Source organism: Prunus avium, chromosome 2 (genome assembly GCF_965620075.1).
Source record: "Prunus avium chromosome 2, drPruAviu1.hap1.1, whole genome shotgun sequence".
NCBI classification, from domain to species: Eukaryota; Viridiplantae; Streptophyta; class Magnoliopsida; order Rosales; family Rosaceae; genus Prunus; species Prunus avium.
This window is the reverse complement of record NC_142285.1, coordinates 25,138,070-25,160,589: the sequence shown is the minus strand read 5'-3', so window position 1 is coordinate 25,160,589 and position 22,520 is coordinate 25,138,070. Positions and strand designations below refer to the sequence as shown.

At 38.2% G+C, this 22,520-nt stretch overlaps 1 protein-coding gene and 2 pseudogenes across 1 annotated transcript; 2 read left to right on the top strand and 1 right to left on the bottom strand.

The window, feature by feature from the left end:
- Window positions 1-2,205: 2,205 nt before the first annotated feature.
- On the bottom strand, window positions 2,206-4,970 carry LOC148296713 (uncharacterized). Its single transcript, XM_088248610.1, has one exon. It carries the CDS (start codon window positions 4,663-4,665, stop codon window positions 2,206-2,208), a length of 2,460 nt encoding a protein of 819 aa, XP_088104736.1. The 5' UTR covers window positions 4,666-4,970.
- Window positions 4,971-5,690: 720 nt separating this feature from the next.
- LOC110746260 (acyl-CoA--sterol O-acyltransferase 1-like) lies at window positions 5,691-7,381 on the top strand (annotated as a pseudogene).
- Window positions 7,382-9,421: 2,040 nt separating this feature from the next.
- LOC148296712 (uncharacterized) lies at window positions 9,422-22,450 on the top strand (annotated as a pseudogene).
- The last annotated feature ends 70 nt before the right edge of the window (window positions 22,451-22,520 follow it).

Genomic DNA, 22,520 nt, shown 5'->3' with positions numbered 1-22,520 from the left:
CCTTTTTTCTCACAAAATAAGTTTACTCATGTATCTTTTTTTTTTTATATAAGTATCTTTGTCCGCATCATCAGCATTTCTTCGTCCTCATCTTACTATTTTGCATATGGTTTATTATCGCAAAACGTCCCTAAGGTTTACGAAACTATCAGATTGCATCCTTAATATTTTTTTTTGTCATTCGTGGTCCTCAAGGTTAGTATGTGTGATCACAAATGGTCCCTGCCGTTAGGTTCCGTCAAAAACTCCGTTCGTTTGATGATGTGGTATATATATATATATCACAAAACATCTCTGAGGTTCACGCACCTATCACAAATGGTCCCTACGACAAATTTTATTTTTTTAATTTAAAATTCATAAATTTTTGGTTTTTTTGAAAAAAAATTTATGAATTTTAAATACATGCGACACTATATTATTGTAGGTGTGGGCTCCATACATTTGACACATCAACAAACTAATGGAGTTTTAAAAATATAATTTAAAATTCATAAAATTTAAAAATGAAAAACTAAGGGTTTAGGGTTCATAAATGGTCCTCAAGATTAAAATCCTTCTATAAATGATTTTTTCATTTATAAATAATTTTAAAAAGAAAACCAAAATTTTATGAATTTTAAATTAAAAAATTAAAAAATTTCGTAGGGACCATTTTTGATAGGTGTGTGAACCTTAGGGATGTTTTGTGATATATATATGACACGTCAGCAAACTAATGGAGTTTTTGACGGAACCTAACAGTAGGGACCATTTGTAATCGCACATACTAACCTTGAGGACCACAAGTGACACAAAAAAACATTAAGGATGCAATATGATAGTTTCGTAAACCTTAGAGACGTTTTGTGATGTTAATCCTTTTGCACATTGTAGATCAGAAACACTCAATCAGTCCAATCGACAACGAAAGAAGGCTTAAATATATTTGGAATATTTTATTCATGTACGCTAAATAAGCGTCCTCGTGTAATTAATTGTCACAATACTATCACAATTCGTTTTACCTAAAATTCTGTAGCTACTTTTTGCAAAGCTAAAATATGTCAAGTGGGATTGACATGGTATGTACAGGAATTGTATTCTTTTCATGCTTATTTACTGTAGTGCCCCTGAAACGATGGTGAAATCTCAATTTACCCACTGAAACTAAAAGTGACCCAAAACTACACCATTGACCGGTGGTTTGCATCTCACTTAACCCCTTGTTGTCAAGTTCGTCAAAAATTCTATCAAAAATGCTGACGTGGCACAATTGACACGTAAGTGCCCCGTGTGAAAAAATCAATAAAATATTTTCTTTTAAAAAAATAGAAAATTACTTCTCTCTCTTCTCTCTCTGCCTCTTTCTTTCCCTGTACTCGACGACCCCCTCCCCGCAGAACCAACCACTTGAGGCAAGCATCACTGCCCCACCTCCTCCTCTTCCACCCTTTAACAAGCTTCGCCGCCCATCCCCCACCAACCACTTGGGTCTCGGTAGAGAACACGCCCTTGAGGACCCTTTCCCAACGGAGACCCACCTGTTGTGCACACACTGGGCTTGGCCTCAGTTCCCGTCACATCCAACGGCACCGAAACCTAACCCAACAGCCTCATGACGCCATAGGTGCTGCCACCGCTAGATCCAGGGGCACCGAAACTCGAGCGAACAACCTCCCGTAGTTGACGCCGCGTGGAAAGTGGCAGCCGTGTCTTTTTTTTGTGGTAGTTGGAGATGTTGGCGCTTGAACAAGCTCTCAATAGCCAAAAATTCCCTTTGTCTTTCATTCTTAATGAAACTGGAGTGAGTTTCGGTCCAAGGGGCACTCTTTTGAGCTTGCACTTTTGTTGAGATGGATACCATTGGAGATTTTTTATAGAAAATTTCGAGATGGGTACCATTGAATTTCTTTGGTTGTGCAGAGGAAAATGGGTCATGCTCCTGCTCAGGGCCGGCCCTGGGTGATTTAAGGCCTAGGGCCAAAGTTTAAGAATGTGCCCTTTATCAACAAATAAATAAATATAATTACAATTTTTTATTAAATAATAAATTTTATTAAAATTATAAGAGTTTACAACCGATGATATAAAACACTTTGGGTCTCATTAAAACCTTGTTTGAAAACATTACAATCAACAACAAATTAACTTGCATGTCCCTATGCTTCACCTTCATATGCACCTACAAAATAAAAATAGCAATGAAATCCTAATCACAAAAGATCATTTAAAATCATCAATTATACTATTATATTTAATGTTTTCCAACATATCTCTTTCAATGCATAATATAGCTAGTCCATTTAGCCTATCTTGAGCCATAGTGGTCCGCAAATAAGATTTTAATAATTTTAATTTAGAAAAACTTCTTTCAGCAGATGCCACAGTCACAGGTATAGTCAGTAATATCCTATAAGCAACCATTACATTTGGAAACATATCCACACTCTTTACAAATTCTAGAATTTTAATGGATGTCCATGGTTTATCTGTTTCAATTGCTTCACTTGGTAACATCCCTTGCAACACCTGTAATTCTGACTCTAAATCTCTTGCATCAATATCAGTATCATTGTCATGTTTTAAAGCATTTTCAAGATTCACACAAGAGCTTCTCAATTCATTTTCATCCAAAGAAGTCAATTTTGCAGCATCAAATAAGAACCCAAAAATAGATTCAAAGATATGCAATTGTTCAAACCTACTTTTCAATTCACCAAGAGCAATATCCACTATGACAAGAAAGTAATCAGTTCTAAAGGATTCTTCAGATGATTGTTGTTCCCTCTCATTATTGGAAATCTCATCAAAATGTCTCTTTCTACAGGTTTGACGTTTTTTAAGAAATACAGGCTCAATTTCCATATCTAATGCAATTACTTTAGCATCATTCATGGCAGAAGTAAAACCATATATCCTATAGTTTTCAAAAAATAAAACAAGTCCTTCTAATTGTCTTACAGCAACATCAAGACGCATGTCTTCAGATTGTAATTTTTTACTAACTAAGTTAATCTTGTGCAAAATGTCATACCAAATAACCAAGCTTAATATAAACTCGAAACTTGAAAGCTCTCCTGATGCTAAACTTTCAGCATCCCTACTCAATTTAGCATCTTCACTAATTTCAGCCAATTTAAATAAAGCTTCTCTAATTTTAGAAGCTTGAGATTTTATTGCTTTAACACTTTCTATGTGACTTTCCCAGCGTGTAGTTGACAGTGATTTCAAAGTTAAACCATCAATATAATCAAGTAGCACATTCCACCTTTTTGTTGAATTAGAGAATACCGTATATATGCATTGACATGCTCCAAAAAAAGATTTTGCTTTGACACATGACTTGGCCATATCACAAAGTATTAAGTTAAGACAATGAGAACCACATGGCATGTAAAACGCTCTAGGATTTATATCAAGCAATCTTTTTTGTACACCCATATTTTTCCCTTTCATATTTGATCCATTATCATAGCCCTGCCCCCTTACATCATCAATATTTAGTTCAAGCTTTTTTATTACATCTTGCAGTTCATTAAAAATTCCTAATCCAGTTGTATTTTGGACAATTAGAAACTCTAAAAAGTACTCTTCTATATTTATCGGAGTACATGAAACATCTACACACCTTAATATTAAAGTCATTTGTTCTTTGTGACTTGCATCAGGAGTACAATCAAGAATCACTGAAAAATACTTTGCCTCTTTGACTTTTTTAATGATTGTTTGTTTAACATTTGATGCTAAAATATCTATCAACTCATTTTGAATTTTATGGCTAAGATAATGATAATGAATTTTCTTATCTTGAATGAGACGAAAATGATGTTGCATTACTGGATCAAACTCTGAGATCATTTCAAGTAGGCCTAAAAAGTTACCATTGCCATCTTCAAAAACTTTTTCATTTGTTCCACGGAATGCCAAATTATGTGTAGCAAGACATTTCACAACAGCAATGATTCTGACCATAACATTTTTCCAGTGCAATGTGTCTTTCTTGATTAGCTCCTGTAGTTCTTTATCAATTGTTTGACTTGTTTTCAATCTTATTTGCAATTCAACACAAGACCTCAAGTTAGTAATGTGTTCAATACTTTTTTCATGTTGTTTAAGCTTATCACCAAGATGTTTCCAGTCTCTAGATCCTTCACTTGCTAACTGACTTCTAGCATGCATTGTTTTAAATAGCTTACAACAGAAACAAAACACTTTATCCAACTCCTTTGAGTACACTAACCATTTTCTATCATGAGTCTCCCCATTTGGTAATGTTCGAAGATAAAAATGTGAGGAAAAATGTCTGCATTGTTCATCAATAGGGAATTTGTGATTATTTTCTCTTATAGGACCATTTTCTAAAAGTAAATCCCTCATTTTTACATCAAGATTATCCCAAGCTCTTGGATCATAAATGTTCAAACTAGTTTCAATTTCATTTTCATTTGTGTTCTCATTTTCATTATGTTCTTCAGCTAAATTTGGTACTTCACGGTTCAAATTAATTTCAATTTCTTTTTCTTTTTCGTTCTCATTTTCATTATGTTCTTCAGCTAAATTTGGTACCTCACTGTTTTTAAGGAAATATTTATTTAAAGATCCTCTTAGGTTTTGAGCAATTTCTTCTTCCTTTTTCTTTTTTTGTCTTTTGAGATTTCCAGAAAGTTGCTTTTTAGGAAACATTTTTAAAAATTTAGCATAAACACACAAGCAATCAAGAACAATAAAAGTAAAACAAATTAAATGAAGACAAAGAAAGAACAATAAAACCTGAATTTTGGGTCTTGTATGCTGTGCTTTGGTGTTGGTGCTCCCAATTTCGGAGAGAATAATCAGCTTTCAACTCAAAATATGGCTTTGTTCCATCCACACTTAGTTCCAGAGAGAATTAGAATTAGAAATTGATTTCAAAGTAAAGCTGCAGACGGAGAGGGAGAGGTTTGCTTCTTGGGAAAAAATAAGGACGTTGTTGGCATCATTCTTTTTTATTATTGTTTTATAATACCAAGTAAAACTCTCAACTAATATCACATATGCCCTTTTACTTGTAGTTTTTATTTTCCTTTTTTTGCATATGCATATATATATATATATATATATATGGATTAAAAAAAATTTGTGTGCCCCAATCAATTGTGGGCCCCGGGCGATGGCCCTAGTTGCCCTGGCCAAGGGCCGGCCCTGCTCCTGCTGCTGCCTTGTGAAACAAAATGGGCTCGGTGCCGCAATGATTCTGCTACTAATGAGCCACCAAATTGATTTCTCCATCCAAGTACAGCTCACACACCTGCAAATCATTTGTTTCCTCTGTGCCCAATTCCATTATATGTGTAGTTTTGAGGCAACTAATTTTAGTTGGGTAATTCCAACATGCATTGCTGTAAGGGAGATGAGGTGGAGATTTGGTAGGATAAGATCAACTTCTGGCATCGCTTTAAAGAATGGGTACACTGGTGATTTGCCCCCTGAACTTGTACTTAACTTTCAATTAACCCCTATCTTTTTTTTTTAGAAAATTAAGGATATCAACTTTTTTTTTCTCCAATTTCCCCCATACCATCTAAATCCTCAACATTTCATCCAATTTTCAATTAAATTATTTTAAAAAATTGAAGAAAAATAAGAAAATTGACCACAAACCCACCAAAAAAAGAAAAAGAAGAAGAAGAAGAAGAAGACACTGAACTAGCAACCTTATCGCCCCCCCTCCCCTAGCTCTATCTCCTCCAGCACATCAACCCTATCACAACACAACCAACTTCTTCAAGGTATGGCTCTCAGTCTATCTTTGTCTATGTTACTGCTTTGCCACTGCCAAGTTAGTCCCCAAAGGTTGCACAAGACTCCTTTGTTTGCTTCCAATTGTGTGTCTCTTTCTCTATCCTCCTCTCTTTCCCTCCTCCATGATCTTGTGGGCGTTACATCGTTTTTCATTTCTTGGCTTGCCAACTTCAAGCTCTTCCTCTTGGCTTTTGGTAAAGTACCTTTGTCTTTTGACCCATCAATCTCTCTTGGTCGCTTTGTTGCTGTTGCTTGCCTTCCCATCAAGATCCAACAAAACATCCCACCCCCAAATTCATTAGGCAAACACAAAAACACCCAAAATGATTCAATCCCATCTTTACCAAATCAAAATAACCAATTCAAGGAAAACTACTCTCTAGAAAAATCACACCAAAATACCCAAAATGAAAATAGCCAACAACGACACAAAGAGAACCCACTTGCAAATCACCAAAACGGTCCCCAAAAATCACATATTGATGGCCAATTGAAACAAAACCCGCATCCATCTCCACCAAAATCACATATTAATGGCCAAAACAAAGAAAACCCAATTCCCCAAAAGCCAAAACAAGGCCATAAAGTCCCTCAAAATTATGTAACAAAGGGTCTGCTTTTTGGAATTTTGTGTTAAAGTATCAACCCCAGCTCAGCCATTTTGAGGAGAAATCTCTACAAGGTTCTAGAAGTATAAACAACAAGGAAATAAAGCTTAGAGAAGATAGTCAACACTTGAGCTAGATAAGTAGAGAAAAATCTGGAAAAGTGAAGGAAGTTCCACCGACCTAGTAACTAGTATTGTAATAGATTAATGTAGTTGATTCTAGAAAGTTACCTTGGCTATGTCGGCTAGGAATGGAGAATAGTCTAGAAAGTAAAAGAATTATGTAGCAAAGGCAGTGGAATGGAGAGCTATGTCGGCTAGAACAACTATAAATAAGCATGAAGCCATGCTTTGTAATAAATCAAGAAGTGAAGTGTGTGTCAACTAGAAGAGTGAGCTATAGAGCTAAGGAGTCATTGTGAGAAGTGTGAGTGAAGTGAGAAAGAGTGTTTGTAAGAGTTAGTCTTTCCTTTGAGAGTTGTTTGTTGTAATATTTTGTGAGTCTAATACAAGTAAATTGTTTACTTGTTTTGTCTCCAACAAGTCTATCTTAGAGTTGTGTACTCTAAAATTTGCTCTACATTTTGTTGCGTGCCTATGATTACAGTGACCAAATCCATCCAAAGGCCCTGTTGCTTCGCTATTCTTTGCACATATACTTGCTTCTCGAACTCATCCTAGCCGTCGCTGCAACCCTGGCTCGAGCCCTCCTAGCCGTCGAGCTGGAGCCACAGTTCAACGAGCCCTACCTCTCCACCTCACTCCAAGACTTCTGGGGCAGATGATGCAACCTCATGGTCACTAGCATCCTACGACCCACCATTTACGAGCCCACCCTTGACATCTCTTGATGCGTTGTTGATCTCAACTGGGCATTGCTGCCCGCAGTGCTCGCGACTAGTATACCTTAAATTTTATTTTTCATTTTTTATTTATTTTTAATGTACAAAATGACCATTTTGCCCTCATTTTTCACGGCAAATTGGATGAAATGTTGTGGATTTAGACGAAGGGGGAAATTGGCGAAAAAAAGAAGTTCATATCCTTAATTTTCTAAAAAAAAGGATAGGGGATTAATTGAAAATTAGGTAAAAGTTCAAGGGGCAAATCACTAGTATACCCTTAAAGAATTTAGGGATTTATGTTCTCTATTATTTTCAGGTTGAAAAACTGTTGTTTTCTAGAAAATTTCTAGTTTTTTTGTTTGATTACTTTTTAGTTTGTCAAAGTCTGAGGATGTGGGTGCGAGAAGGAGGGAGAGAGAGAGGAAAGGGTTGTGGACGTGGGCGGTGAGGTAAGCGCGCTCAGGATAGGGGAGGTGAAGAGGGAATTGAGATTATTATTATTATTATTATTATTATTATGAAGATCTTAATTTTTTTCAAAGAGAAATGTAGCCAGTTTGTGATGTCACGTTTACTAAAATGAATTGAAATGAACAATAATATTATTCAATTTGTAATGTCATAACTTGCATAGTTGTTACACATATACGTTATAATCCATTGTTCAGAGAGAAATGCAGCCAGTTATAATTGAATAGGTTTACTAAAATGAATTGAAATGAACAATAATATTATTCAATTTGTAATGCCATAAATTTCTATTTATTAATTAAAATAAAAAATTTGTGATGTCACGGTCATTGCCTTATAAAAACGAATAATTTTCACAGGATCCACTAGTGTAGTGGCAATTGCTCCCTCATGCAAAGGCCTAGGTTCGAGTCCTAACATCCATGTAGCATGTGTGAGTTTACTATATTATATCCCCTCTCAAAGAAAAGCTCCTAACAAACAAATAATTAGGATAGATAATTAAGAATCCCATTTCATCACTCAAAGTAATTCTGATTAATGCGCTTCACTGTTTTATTGAAATCATAAAACAACAAAAAATTAATTAAACAGTGCATGTTGTTGTTGTACAAAAACATTGTCTAGGACAACAAAGTTTTTAACCAAGCGTATAAAAAACGTTGGACACTAGTAATGTCATACAATTAGTAAAGTCAAATTATAAGCGGTTATTGGTTGGAAATGTATTGTAACTTAAGTAAGTTGAAGAAACTCTCGTCGTTATAATCAAGAGAAATTAAAGGAAAACTACTCTCTAGAAAAATCACACCAAAATACCCAAAATGAAAATAGCCAACAACGACACAAAGAGAACCCACTTGCAAATCACCAAAACGGTCCCCAAAAATCACATATTGATGGCCAATTGAAACAAAACCCGCATCCATCTCCACCAAAATCACATATTAATGGCCAAAACAAAGAAAACCCAATTCCCCAAAAGCCAAAACAAGGCCATAAAGTCCCTCAAAATTATGTAACAAAGGGTCTGCTTTTTGGAATTTTGTGTTAAAGTATCAACCCCAGCTCAGCCATTTTGAGGAGAAATCTCTACAAGGTTCTAGAAGTATAAACAACAAGGAAATAAAGCTTAGAGAAGATAGTCAACACTTGAGCTAGATAAGTAGAGAAAAATCTGGAAAAGTGAAGGAAGTTCCACCGACCTAGTAACTAGTATTGTAATAGATTAATGTAGTTGATTCTAGAAAGTTACCTTGGCTATGTCGGCTAGGAATGGAGAATAGTCTAGAAAGTAAAAGAATTATGTAGCAAAGGCAGTGGAATGGAGAGCTATGTCGGCTAGAACAACTATAAATAAGCATGAAGCCATGCTTTGTAATAAATCAAGAAGTGAAGTGTGTGTCAACTAGAAGAGTGAGCTATAGAGCTAAGGAGTCATTGTGAGAAGTGTGAGTGAAGTGAGAAAGAGTGTTTGTAAGAGTTAGTCTTTCCTTTGAGAGTTGTTTGTTGTAATATTTTGTGAGTCTAATACAAGTAAATTGTTTACTTGTTTTGTCTCCAACAAGTCTATCTTAGAGTTGTGTACTCTAAAATTTGCTCTACAATTGGTATCATAGCGGGACGGTCAGTGACTGATTCTGCGGGAGCTTCTTTGAGTCGTGAAGAGTTTGTCTCTACAAATTTGCATCTTTAGTTCAAGCTTGTTCGGTACTGCCGGAATTCTGCCGACACGATGGGTGATCTTCACGTAGTTGGAGGAATCACGAAGCTCAACAACAAAAATTACAACACGTGGGCGACATGCATGGAGTCTTATCTGCAAGGTCAAGATCTTTGGGATGTCGTCGGGGGCAATGATGTTGCACAACCACGAGAAGACAATAGCGACGCTTTGCGTAAGTGGAAGATCAAAGCAGGTAAAGCCATGTTTGCCCTGAAGACAACAATTGAAGAAGAAATGTTGGAGCACATAAGGAAAGCCAAAACACCAAAGGAAGCATGGGACACCTTTGCAACACTCTTTACAAAAAGGAATGACACAAGACTACAACTTCTTGAGAACGAGCTGCTATCTGTTGCACAACGTGACATGACGATTGCTCAGTACTTCCACAAGGTAAAGTCCATATGCCGTGAAATTTCTGATTTAGATCCTACTGCTGCTATTGTGGAATCTAGGATAAAAAGAATAATTATCCATGGTCTGAGACCCGAATACCGAGGCTTCGTTGCCGCTGTACAAGGGTGGCCTACTCAACCATCACTTGTTGAATTTGAAAATTTACTTGCCGATCAAGAGGCTATGGCTAAGCAAATGGGAGGGGTCTCGTTAAAAGATGAGGAGGAAGCACTCTACACCAACAAAAGTAAAGGCAACTTCAAGCAGCACTTTGGTAGTGGATCTAAAAGAGATGGTGACAAGGCAAAAGGTTGTCAAGGAGAAGGAAGTTCTCGGTCAGGGGGAGCTTCAAAGTTTCACGGCAACCGTGGTCAATCCAAGAATACTAAAAGATTCGAAGGTAAATGCTACAACTGTGGAAAGAAGGGCCACATGGCAAAAGATTGTTGGTCCAACAAAAGGCCCGCTGAGAGTAATGCTGCTACTTCCAACTCAAAGGAGAAAAGTGAGGATGATTGGGACGCGGAAGCATCTCTCGCTATAGAGGAAGAGGAGATAGCTCTCACTGTGACGTCACCGGAAAGGATTGACTATAAGAATGATTGGATTATCGACTCAGGCTGCTCAAATCACATGACAGGTGATAAAGAGAAGCTGCAGAACCTGATTGAGTACAAAGGCAATCGTGTGGTGGTGACTGCCAACAACTCAAGGTTACCGATAACCCACATCGGTAAGACAGTAGTAGCACCACGATGCAATTCTAACCAAGTGAGGCTTCAAGATGTCTACCATGTTCCAGGCATGAAGAAGAATCTGCTTTCAGTAGCACAACTGACATCATCAGGCCACTATGTCCTATTCAATCCAAGAGATGTAAAGGTGTATCGAGACCTCAAGATCTCAGGGATGCCGACAATGGAGGGACGACGACTGGAGTCAGTCTACGTAATTGTTGCATTCCTAAAAGGACACAAATTAATGTGCAAACAACCAATTAAAAATACCCGCAAGTGCACGAATCTATCGAAGTATAGATTATGTAAGTACGGGGTCGATCCCACGAAGAACTTGTCGGCTTCCTATAAGTTCTAATTTGAGTACGTAAAGAACACTTATTTAACACACCACAAATGCACAAATGCACAATGGAAACTAGAAATGAGTAAAGAAGTGTAAAAGAAATGGAACAACACAAGAAAACTAGAGAAAAACACAAACAGCACTTTCTATCACCCTTTTATCACCATTTGGACAGATTCGTTTCTCTATTTTTCCAGTTTTGACCTCTGTCCAGTGTTTGACCTATACCTTTCCAACCGTATGTCCAAAATTTACGTTCTTTATACGGTTGGATTCAGCACAGAAAATGGAAGAACACAACGCGGACCAAACGTCCAAAACAATTACGGAAACAAATAAAATTCAGTAACAAAGACACACCACGTGTCGAACACACAACTCACACACACATTGGGGGGGGGGGGGGGGGGGGTTTGATTTGTTTCAAGTGACCTATTTCTATTGCATGAAAGTAAATGGACTTTGAATTTAAATGAGAAAAGCAGAGATGAGATATCAAAGAGTGGAATTAAAAATGTAACAAACACTAGGATTTCGGAATCCACCCTAAACAATTCTACCCATGTTCATGAATACTCAAATGATGAACTCTAAACATGTTGATGAAAATGTTCGCAATCAAGACCATGGGTCGTGGCTCAAGACGCATTGATCCTCTCTAATATACGTAAAGTGCATGGTTCGTGCTACAATACTTGTGCCCTCCCCATAACCGAACCTAGGTATGGTTCGTACTTCGATTCAATTACAAGGAGAACCCATTAAGTTCAAAGAGAATATGAACATCACAAGAATCCTAATAGCATGGTGTTTACATTAGGTATTCAAGAAACCAATTCACATGGATGATTCTTACTTCATCCATTTATTGCTTAGGATAACATGAAGATACACATAATCCCAACAATCTCAAGAAGCATGCTTTCAAAGATGGCCAACCAAGGAAAAACACACATCAAGGATAGATTAATTTGGTGAATTGGAATTCATCAACAATATCTAGAAATTCATACACTCAAGCATCAAAACAATAAGGTAATCATGTTTAGGGCTTCAACCTAAGCCCTAGCTATGGAGTTTAGTTGCTCATACTTATTCCAAATACAAATTCAAAATAAAATTAGAAAGAGTTTACAGATTTTGAGAAAATGATGAAAGCTTCAAGGTCATCAATGGTGGAAGCTTTCTTCTCCACTTTGCTTGGCTGCACCTTGGCTTCTCCTAGCTCCAAGCTCTCCAAAATCTGCTCTCAATGTGTAGAATGATAGAATGAATTGGCTACCCACGTTCAAAACCTCTCCCACTTCAGATTGCACTTCCCTTTGCTCCTTTTCCCATCATTTCCAGCTCACACTTTTAATATAAAACTCATTCTTTCCTCTAAAGCCTTTGCCCATTGTCCCCTTGCCATGATGAAGCTTTGACTTCACAAAGATGCCAAAAGCTTCAGAAAATATCTTATTTACAAAGGTAATTCCTTGTTACCAAGAGTTATGGTAACAAGAAATTAAGATGACACAAAGGAGGTAAAAGCTGGCCAAATCCGGATTTCCAGAGCTGTGGTAACATGCTGGATTGGTTGGATAGGCAATACTTGTCCAATGGAGCTCAAATTTGGATATGTTGTAGTTAACATCCATTGGAACAAGTCTCATGAAGATCATGACCTCATCCGAGCACCAGAGCATGTTGATCCCAGGCCAAGAAGTTGACCTACGAAAATGAACAAAAACAGAATTTATAACTAATAATGCACTTTTAGCTCATTTTCATCCCAACCAAGGTAAAATCTAAGAAAACACAAAAAGGAAGTAAAAAGCTATAAAATGTCAAAAACTAACTCAAAATAGTGGGTGAATAACATGAAAAATCATGTGTAAAAATGAACCGAACAAACTTCCCAAACTTATCTTTTGCTAGTCCTCGAGCAAAACAGAAACTAAAACAAGACTCGAAACAAACTTTCCGAACACTTTCCAAAGAGAGAGCGACTCATGCAAACGACTCAAAAGTTTTCACAAGAAAAACTCAGTTTAGACATTATTCACAAGGCAGCAAAGTTCAGAACACAACATGTTCAAAGTGTAGTAGTGTGATGGCCAAATGGAACTCATTCTCCAATTTCAGTTTTCACACAACTTCAAAAATCATACCAAGCACAAATGTAACTTCAAATCTCACAAAAGTTGTCCTCTCACAAATGAATCACTCGGAAGAGGGTACAATGCATCACTCAATAGTAAATATGAGAATAGAGTTAAACCATACGGGACTTAACTCACAATTGGCAAGATGAAAAACATGCATGAATATGATCTCAAGAAGGATGCCAAACACTTAAAAGCAGAATGTGTACAATTCAACCACATGACATTTAGGATCAATTTAGGTCTTTATTATAGGTTGTAATGGGGCTAAGGGTGTAAGGTGAGTAAGAAATGAAGGATAAGGATACAACAAAGTCCAAGGAACTCACAATGTAAGAGCATATAATCGTTGACTAAAAGACTTTGAAACATCATGCTTGAGATTTTCATTCTTCTTCTTTTTTTGTGTGATCAATTAGACCACAAAGCCTTATACCTCCACAAAAATTTGATTCACACTCCTTCCTTCCATTCGAACAACCAAGAAACATGGAATTGAATTTGAAACCATTGCCACTTAACCACAACTTTTCTCTTTTCTTTCACCCTTTGAGTGAAGTACTCTTCTTTTTTTTTTTTCTTTTTTTTTTTTTTTTTCGAAATGTAATAACAAACTTCCCAAACTTAGCATGAAAAACACATCTAAATTAAAGCTCACGAGTTCCTTAGAAAGGTAAATTCTTGTTTTTCATGCTAAGGCTAGAAGTAAAAATTGGTTACTTGAAAGAAAAGGCATACATATAGGCTCAAGGTGGTTAACAATGGAAAATCATGCTTACGCATGCATAGGGTTAGCTTGAAAGGCACAAACGGTCCAAAGAGGGCCTTAATATCATTTCTCAAATGTCATGTAATCAAATTGCACAATAATGAATGTCTTTTAAGTGCTCAACCAAGTCAATGAATAATGAGATCAAACAACAACTCGGAAGACAAGAAAAAAAAAAAAAATACGTGTATAACACTCATGAATTGAAGCAAAAGGCTCAAAGCTCACATTATTTATGGTTATACAAGTCTAATTCATGCTTGATACAATTCTTTGGATCATGCAAGTCCCTCAACTGGAGAATTATGAAACAAATGGCAAGTGCATAGAGGGTTTCAAACATATCATGCTAGAACGATGCCATTTAGTGAATAATAAATTATTATTATTATTTTTTTAAAAGCATTTTCAATCAAGTCATTTAAACATTCATCACAATCTCATCATATATGTCCGGAAAGTGACTTAAGAACAAAAAGACTCAAAACAGAAAAGAAAACAAAATAAAAGAAAGTAAGAATTTAAGTGAAACGAAAAAGACTTACTATCCCTTCCCAAACTTAGAAACAAACATTGTCCTCAATGTTAAAGAATTCAGGCATCAACAACGTTATAACAAGAATTAAAGGGAATAAAGCAAGTAAATACAAGAACAAACAAGAAAAACAACTACAACACGGTTGCAAAAACAAAAACAAAAACGAAACCAAACAGAAACAAATAAAACAGTAAGCCCTAACAACAGTCTTACACATGCAGAAATCCAACCCAATGAAACGCACAAACCAAATGAAAGCCCAACCCAAACGAAAGCCCAAAAGCGAAGAAAGTATATAAAACAAAGAAACCAAGTCAGAAGCACAAAGAGCGAGAACTCAGAAAAATAGAAAAAGTGGGCCCTGATGTCTCGGCACCTGTGAGTCACGGGATACAAAGTGAGAGACGTGTCGACAAGCAGAGGTCTCTCTCATGTTCCCAAGCCAGAATTATTGGCTTCATAGGAAGGCGTGACGACTTTCGTTTCTCAAAAGCGCTGAAAGGCAGAACTGTAATTAAAGGGGTTGGGGACCAGGTGAGGTGACCTAAGGGGATAGGCCGTAAGGGCCGCGCAAAACGCAGAAGCGCAGTGGCTAGGGTTACGTAAAAACTAACTCTATAAAAGAAGAAGAGGAAGAGTTGGGGAAGAACACACAGACTCAGAAACACACAAACGAGAAAAGAAAGACAAAAGAAAAGAAAGTTCAAATAGCCTTTTCCTATCCATTCTCGTTGGATCTCAACCTAGCTCCACCGACTCAGACTCGGGGCCAAGCAGTGGCACCAGTGTGGATGCCCTACTTTGCCTCCGCACGGGGGCACGTGACAGTGAATGACTCAATACTGCTGGACAACGATGTTGCCCTTGGAGTTGCTAGAAATCTAGTGACTCCCAAGGATATACGGGTGCTGGGAGCAAGGGATGACAACCGGGTCGTGAGCGATGCTCTGGCACTAAGCGTGCAAAGCACCGCAACAGTCGCAAGTGTGGGTCATCGCCTACTTGCGAAGTCCCATGAGGTAGAGGTGCTGAGAGGTCAGTTGGCGGCGGAGCGAAGTATGGTGGAAGAATGCCAGAGTATTATTAAAAGCGTAAAAAGGGAAAGGGCAAGGATAGTGGAGGTGAATCGACACCAGCTGGAGGCGTTGCGGGAAGAGAACAAAAATCTCTCAAAGATGGTAAGTGTTTATGCCCATGACATGAGAAAGCAGCTGGAGGACCTGGACCAACCGGTTAAACGCAAGAAAACAGATCGCGAGAGTAGGTACGCTCAAGCTAAGAGTGCGATCTTTGGGAGCTCGAGTGATGAGCCCCAAGAGGCTGTGCATGAAGCCCCGGAAGAGGATAGCCATAGGGCTAAACTCAAAGGTCCAATGGTCGAGACACCGAGCACTGTGAAAGAATGATTTCAAATGTAATAGTGGTGTGCCTGGTTGTCTTTGCCTTTTCCGTGTATTTGTTTTTTTTTATATATTTAATTTTCTCGTTTTTGGAAATAAAAGAAAAGAAAGTTGCAAAAGACAAAGAAGAAAAACAAAACGCACTTCCCAAACTTGAATAAAGGGAATGCGACAAACGAAAAAGAAACAAAACACGCTTCCCCAACTGAAATAAAACAAAAACGACAAACTAAAAAAAAAATCAAAACACAATGCACCAGAAAACAGGGAGGAAAAGAAAGTAAAGTGAAAGTAGAAATGCTTCCCTTTTAACTGGACGCAACCGCAAATTGCGCAGGAAATGAAAAGTGGTGTCGGCTCCCTTATGAGCATATGTCAATTTAAACCACTTCTCGGTTGAAAGAAGGAGTACCCTGCATTTCATCCTGCAAACTCAAGAAAAACCATCAAAAAGTCCAGACATAAAAATCAATGGCATCCCCAGATATGCTTATTGATGACCTTAACCTTGAGTTGTCGCTTGCACCACCAAATGCCCAGATACGGGCTCCTCCAAATCCTATCTTCCCAAACTCCTCATACCACCATGGCTCGGCCTCAAACTTCTCTGAGGTGGTGCCGTGTAGGGCAGTACTGCCGGAAGGCATGACTGTCAGCAGACTTACAGTTGCAGATCATCTGCATGTGGCGCAGAGGTCTGACAGGATGGCAGTGGACGAGTCCCACAATCTAACCGTGCTCAACGCGGTCTCGGCCACAAATTTGGGCATGCGCCTACTGGCGAGAACACGAGAGTGCGGGGCACTGAGTGAGGAGGTGGCGGCCCTGAAAGCTCTGGTGGCGGACCTGCAGAAGCGGCTCTACAGTGCCAATCAGCATGTAGAGATGCTGCAAAAAAAGGAATGACGATCATGTAGAGCTGCTGCAGATTCTACAAGCAAGAACAGACAGAGGCAATTAGCAGAGGCCTCAGGTGGCGCAGAATGCAACAAAGAACATGTGATTAGGAATTTAATGTACGCATTTTCACTATTGTGTTTGTAATCACATGTTACGAAAATAGAATAAGCATTCACGCCCAATTCCTGATTGTGCATTAATGAATTGAAAACACTTCCCAAACTTATATGAAACACTGTTAAAAAAAAAAAAAAAAAAGGAGATTGAAAATTAAACAATGTCATATAGAAAAATTGGGATGGACAAAAAGAAAATAAACAACCACAAACTTCAAATAAGAAGAAAAACAAAGAAAAAACAAGTTAGAAACACAAACAAGTAAAGGAAAGCAAAAGTAAGAAAAACAAAGAGAAACAACAAGAAAATCCTAATTACCTTGGTTGGAAAATTGTAACCCTAACTCAAAAAATAAAAATAAAAATAAAAATAAAAAAAAAGAAAGTTTGAGTCTAGAGAAACTCCACTTTGAAGCGATTAGGACGACAACAAACTTCTCTGTTCACCTTGGGTTGCCTCCCAAGAAGCGCTAAGTTTAAAGTCTTTTGCCGGACTTCCAACATACTATGGTCACTTGGGGGTTTTGGCTCAATCGCCTCCTTGTGCCGAACATGAAGTTTCTTCAAATCTCTTTGCCATCTAATCAACTCATTTCGTATTCTTTTCTTTTTATGCGCGTGAGTAGATTTCAAAAGTAATTTTAAGCGCTCTTCAATACGTGGATTAGATGGATGAGGCACATATTTAGGATTGGGTGGCCTTCTCATTTGAGTAGAAGGAATGACATTGAACATGTGATTGGTATTTGGAACATGGATGTTCAGCTTGTCTTCCTCTAGTACTTCAAAAATAGAATAAGACATTAGATTAATTGAAGCACCTAAATCAAGTAAAGGTTTCTCAAACAATTTATCACCAATTATACAAGGAATTGTGAAACTTCCTGGATCTTGTAACTTAGGAGGGAGCTTCCTTTGTAAAACAGCAGAAACCTCTTCCGTTAGTGCAACTGTTTCATCATTTTTGAAGTTCCTCTTGTTGGTACAATGATCCTCCAAGAGAGGAATGTTGACTTGTACCTTCCTACAAGTTTCCAATATGTCCTTGGCATGTTGAATTTTTTTGGAACTCATAAGCCTGTGAGGAAAAGGAGCACGTAAGATTTCTTCATCAGTAGGTTCACGACTTACCTTTTCCTTTCTTGCCCTTCTTGCAAGCTCATGCTTTGGGATCCATTCGGATGAAGAAGCTGCTTGTTTATCTTTCTCTTTGTTGCTTTCATCCTTTTCTTTAGGCTCAGTCACTTGTTCAACCTGCATGTCATCAACATTGTGAATCAAATTTTTAGAACCATCAATTTCACCAATTACCTTACCAGTTCTCAAGGTAACTGCTTGAACATGCTCATGCCCGGTTGGTATCACTGTTTGGTTAGGCATCATCCCAACTTCCCTTTGACTCAAAGCTATAGCAATTTGCCCCACTTGATTTTCTAGATTGGCAATGGCCTTAATCATTTTCTGCATGTGGGTATCATTCCTCTGCATGTGAGTGTCATTCCTCTGCATGATGAAATTATCTGTGTTTCTAACCATTGAAGCAACAATTTCTTCCAAAGTTGGTCCTTGAGGTGGTTGGTGAGATTGAATAAGTGGTGGTGGATTATAATATTGTGGTTGACCATAAGGTGGACAAGTATTATGTTGGCCTTGATATGGTTGATATGACCCTTGTTGAAAATTTGGATTGTCGGTCCACCAGAAGTTTGAATGATTTCTCCACTCCGGATTGTATGTTTGTCGGAAATATTCATTCATAGGCAACTCATTATGAAATGAGCCAAAAACATTTGCTTCCTCCATCACAAATTTATTGGAGTATTCTTACATAGTAAGTTCCACAATTTCAGTTGCGGCTGCCATTGGAGATGGTGGAGGTGACTCCTCGGATGTTCCTGTAAGAAAAAGAAACAAAAACAAATCAAGATAAAATGAAACAACAATCAATAAACAAAAATAAAACTAAGTACTCTAAACATACTCAAACAAAATAGATAAGCAGCCGTGCCAGTTCCCCGGCAACGGCGCCAAAAATTGTTGCATTCCTAAAAGGACACAAATTAATGTGCAAACAACCAATTAAAAATACCCGCAAGTGCACGAATCTATCGAAGTATAGATTATGTAAGTACGGGGTCGATCCCACGAAGAACTTGTCGGCTTCCTATAAGTTCTAATTTGAGTACGTAAAGAACACTTATTTAACACACCACAAATGCACAAATGCAAAATGGAAACTAGAAATGAGTAAAGAAGTGTAAAAGAAATGGAACAACACAAGAAAACTAGAGAAAAACACAAACAGAACTTCCTATCACCCTTTTATCACCATTTGGACAGATTCGTTTCTCTATTTTTCCAGTTTCGACCTCTGTCCAGTGTTTGACCTATACCTTTCCAACCGTATGTCCAAAATTTACGTTCTTTATACGGTTGGATTCAGCACAGAAAATGGAAGAACACAACGCAGACCAAAAGTCCAAAACAATTACGGAAACAAATAAAATTCAGTAACAAAGACACACCACGTGTCGAACACACAACTCACACACACATTTTTGGGGGGGGGGGGGGGGGGGGGGTTGATTTGTTTCAAGTGACCTATTTCTATTGCATGAAAGTAAATGGACTTTGAATTTAAATGAGAAAAGCAGAGATGAGATATCAAAGAGTGGAATTAAAAATGTAACAAACACTAGGATTTCGGAATCCACCCTAAACAATTCTACCCATGTTCATGAATACTCAAATGATGAACTCTAAACATGTTGATGAAAATGTTCGCAATCAAGACCATGGGTCGTGGCTCAAGACGCATTGATCCTCTCTAATATACGTAAAGTGCATGGTTCGTGCTACAATACTTGTGCCCTCCCCATAACCGAACCTAGGTATGGTTCGTACTTCGATTCAATTACAAGGAGAACCCATTAAGTTCAAAGAGAATATGAACATCACAAGAATCCTAATAGCATGGTGTTTACATTAGGTATTCAAGAAACCAATTCATATGGATGATTCTTACTTCATCCATTTATTGCTTAGGATAACATGAAGATACACATAATCCCAACAATCTCAAGAAGCATGCTTTCAAAGATGGCCAACCAAGGAAAAACACACATCAATGATAGATTAATTTGGTGAATTGGAATTCATCAACAATATCTAGAAATTCATACACTCAAGCATCAAAACAATAAGGTAATCATGTTTAGGGCTTCAACCTAAGCCCTAGCTATGGAGTTTAGTTGCTCATACTTATTCCAAATACAAATTCAAAATAAAATTAGAAAGAGTTTACAGATTTTGAGAAAATGATGAAAGCTTCAAGGTCATCAATGGTGGAAGCTTTCTTCTCCACTTTGCTTGGCTGCACCTTGGCTTCTCCTAGCTCCAAGCTCTCCAAAATCTGCTCTCAATGTGTAGAATGATAGAATGAATTGGCTACCCACGTTCAAAACCTCTCCCACTTCAGATTGCACTTCCCTTTGCTCCTTTTCCCATCATTTCCAGCTCACACTTTTAATATAAAACTCATTCTTTCCTCTAAAGCCTTTGCCCATTGTCCCCTTGCCATGATGAAGCTTTGACTTCACAAAGATGCCAAAAGCTTCAGAAAATATCTCATTTACAAAGGTAATTCCTTGTTACCAAGAGTTATGGTAACAAGAAATTAAGATGACACAAAGGAGGTAAAAGCTGGCCAAATCCGGATTTCCAGAGCTGTGGTAACATGCTGGATTGGTTGGATAGGCAATACTTGTCCAATGGAGCTCAAATTTGGATATGTTGTAGTTAACATCCATTGGAACAAGTCTCGTGAAGATCATGACCTCATCCGAGCACCAGAGCATGTTGATCCCAGGCCAAGAAGTTGACCTACGAAAATGAACAAAAACAGAATTTATAACTAATAATGCACTTTTAGCTCATTTTCATCCCAACCAAGGTAAAATCTAAGAAAACACAAAAAGGAAGTAAAAAGCTATAAAATGTCAAGAACTAACTCAAAATAGTGGTGAATAACATGAAAAATCATGTGTAAAAATGAACCGAACAGTAATGTCAGCAGAGTCTGCATATGTAGACAAGACAAGAAAGAACGAGACAGCAGATTTATGGCACATGAGATTGGGCCATGTTAGCTATCACAAGCTAAGCGTGATGACCAAGAAGTCAATGCTCAAGGGTCTGCCTCAGCTTGATGTGAGAGCAGATACTGTCTGTGCAGGATGTCAATATGGTAAAGCGCACCAACTACCATATGAGGAGTCCAAGTTCAAAGCAAAAGCACCATTAGAGTTAATCCATTCTGATGTGTTCGGGCCTGTCAAGCAACCATCGATTAGCGGGATGCGATACATGGTGACGTTCATTGATGACTTCTCCAGGTATGTGTGGGTTTTCTTTATGAAAGAAAAATCCGACACATTTTCAAAGTTTAAAGAGTTTAGAGAGATAGTTGAAGGAGAAGTAGGGAAGAAGATTATCTGTCTACGCACAGATAATGGAGGAGAATATACCTCGAATGAATTCTGCCAGTATCTACGAGAGTCTCGCATACGTCATCAATTCACATGTGCCAACACGCCACAACAGAATGGAGTAGCAGAGAGAAAGAACCGGCATCTTGCAGAGATATGTCGAAGCATGCTACATGCCAAGAATGTACCTGGAAGGTTTTGGGCTGAAGCCATGAGAATTGCAGCCCATGTGATCAATAAACTTCCTCAACCAAGGTTAGAATTTGTTTCACCCTTCGAGAAACTGTGGGATATGAAACCTACAGTCAGTTACTTTCGAGTATTTGGCTGTGTGTGCTACGTATTTGTTCCAAGTCATCTACGTAGCAAGTTTGATAAAAAGGCAATCAGATGTATCTTTGTGGGATACGACAGCCAGAGAATAGGGTGGAAGTGTTGTGACCCTACAAATGGAAGGTGCTACACATCACGAGATGTGGTGTTCGATGAAGCATCATCTTGGTGGTCCCCAGAAAAGGAGGTGTTACCAGACTCGAGAGAAATTGAAGATAAGCTGCAACAGAAGTTGGGGGAGCAAATTGTTCCAATCCGACCGAGTCCAAATGAGCATGAAGATTCGCTTGACGGTGACGGTGACGATGACGAGCAAGAGGTTACTCAGAATCCTTGGCAAACTGGTGTACATCAACAAGCACTAGAAGAAGTTAGACCCAATTACGCCAACGCAGCCATAGCAGAAGACATAGTTGAGCCTGAAACATTTGAAGAAGCATCACAGAGTTCCGAATGGGTTAAAGCTATGGGAGAAGAAATCACTGCGCTAGAGCAAAATCAGACTTGGGATCTGGTACCAAAGCCAAGATATGTGAAACCCATATCCTGCAAATGGGTGTATAAGATAAAGCGTCGTCCTGATGGGTCGGTCGAGAGGTACAAGGCTCGGTTGGTGGCTCGAGGTTTCTCTCAGCAATACGGACTAGATTATGATGAAACGTTTAGTCCAGTGGCAAAGCTTGTGACTGTACGAGTCCTACTTGCACTTGCGGCCAACAAAGATTGGAACTTGTACCAGATGGATGTGAAGAATGCATTCTTGCATGGGGAGTTAGATCGGGAAATCTACATGACTCAACCAAAGGGCTTTGAGAACGAAGTCCATCCCGAGTATGTGTGCAAGCTGAAAAAGGCACTTTACGGATTGAAGCAAGCGCCAAGAGCATGGTATGGTAAGTGTTAAGCTCATAATTTCATACATATACATGCCCTATTTAC

Coding starts and splice junctions, on each gene's coding strand:
- LOC148296713 (XM_088248610.1), bottom strand. CDS start 4,665: ATGTTTCCTAAAAAGCAACTTTCTGGAAATCTCAAAAGACAAAAAAAG.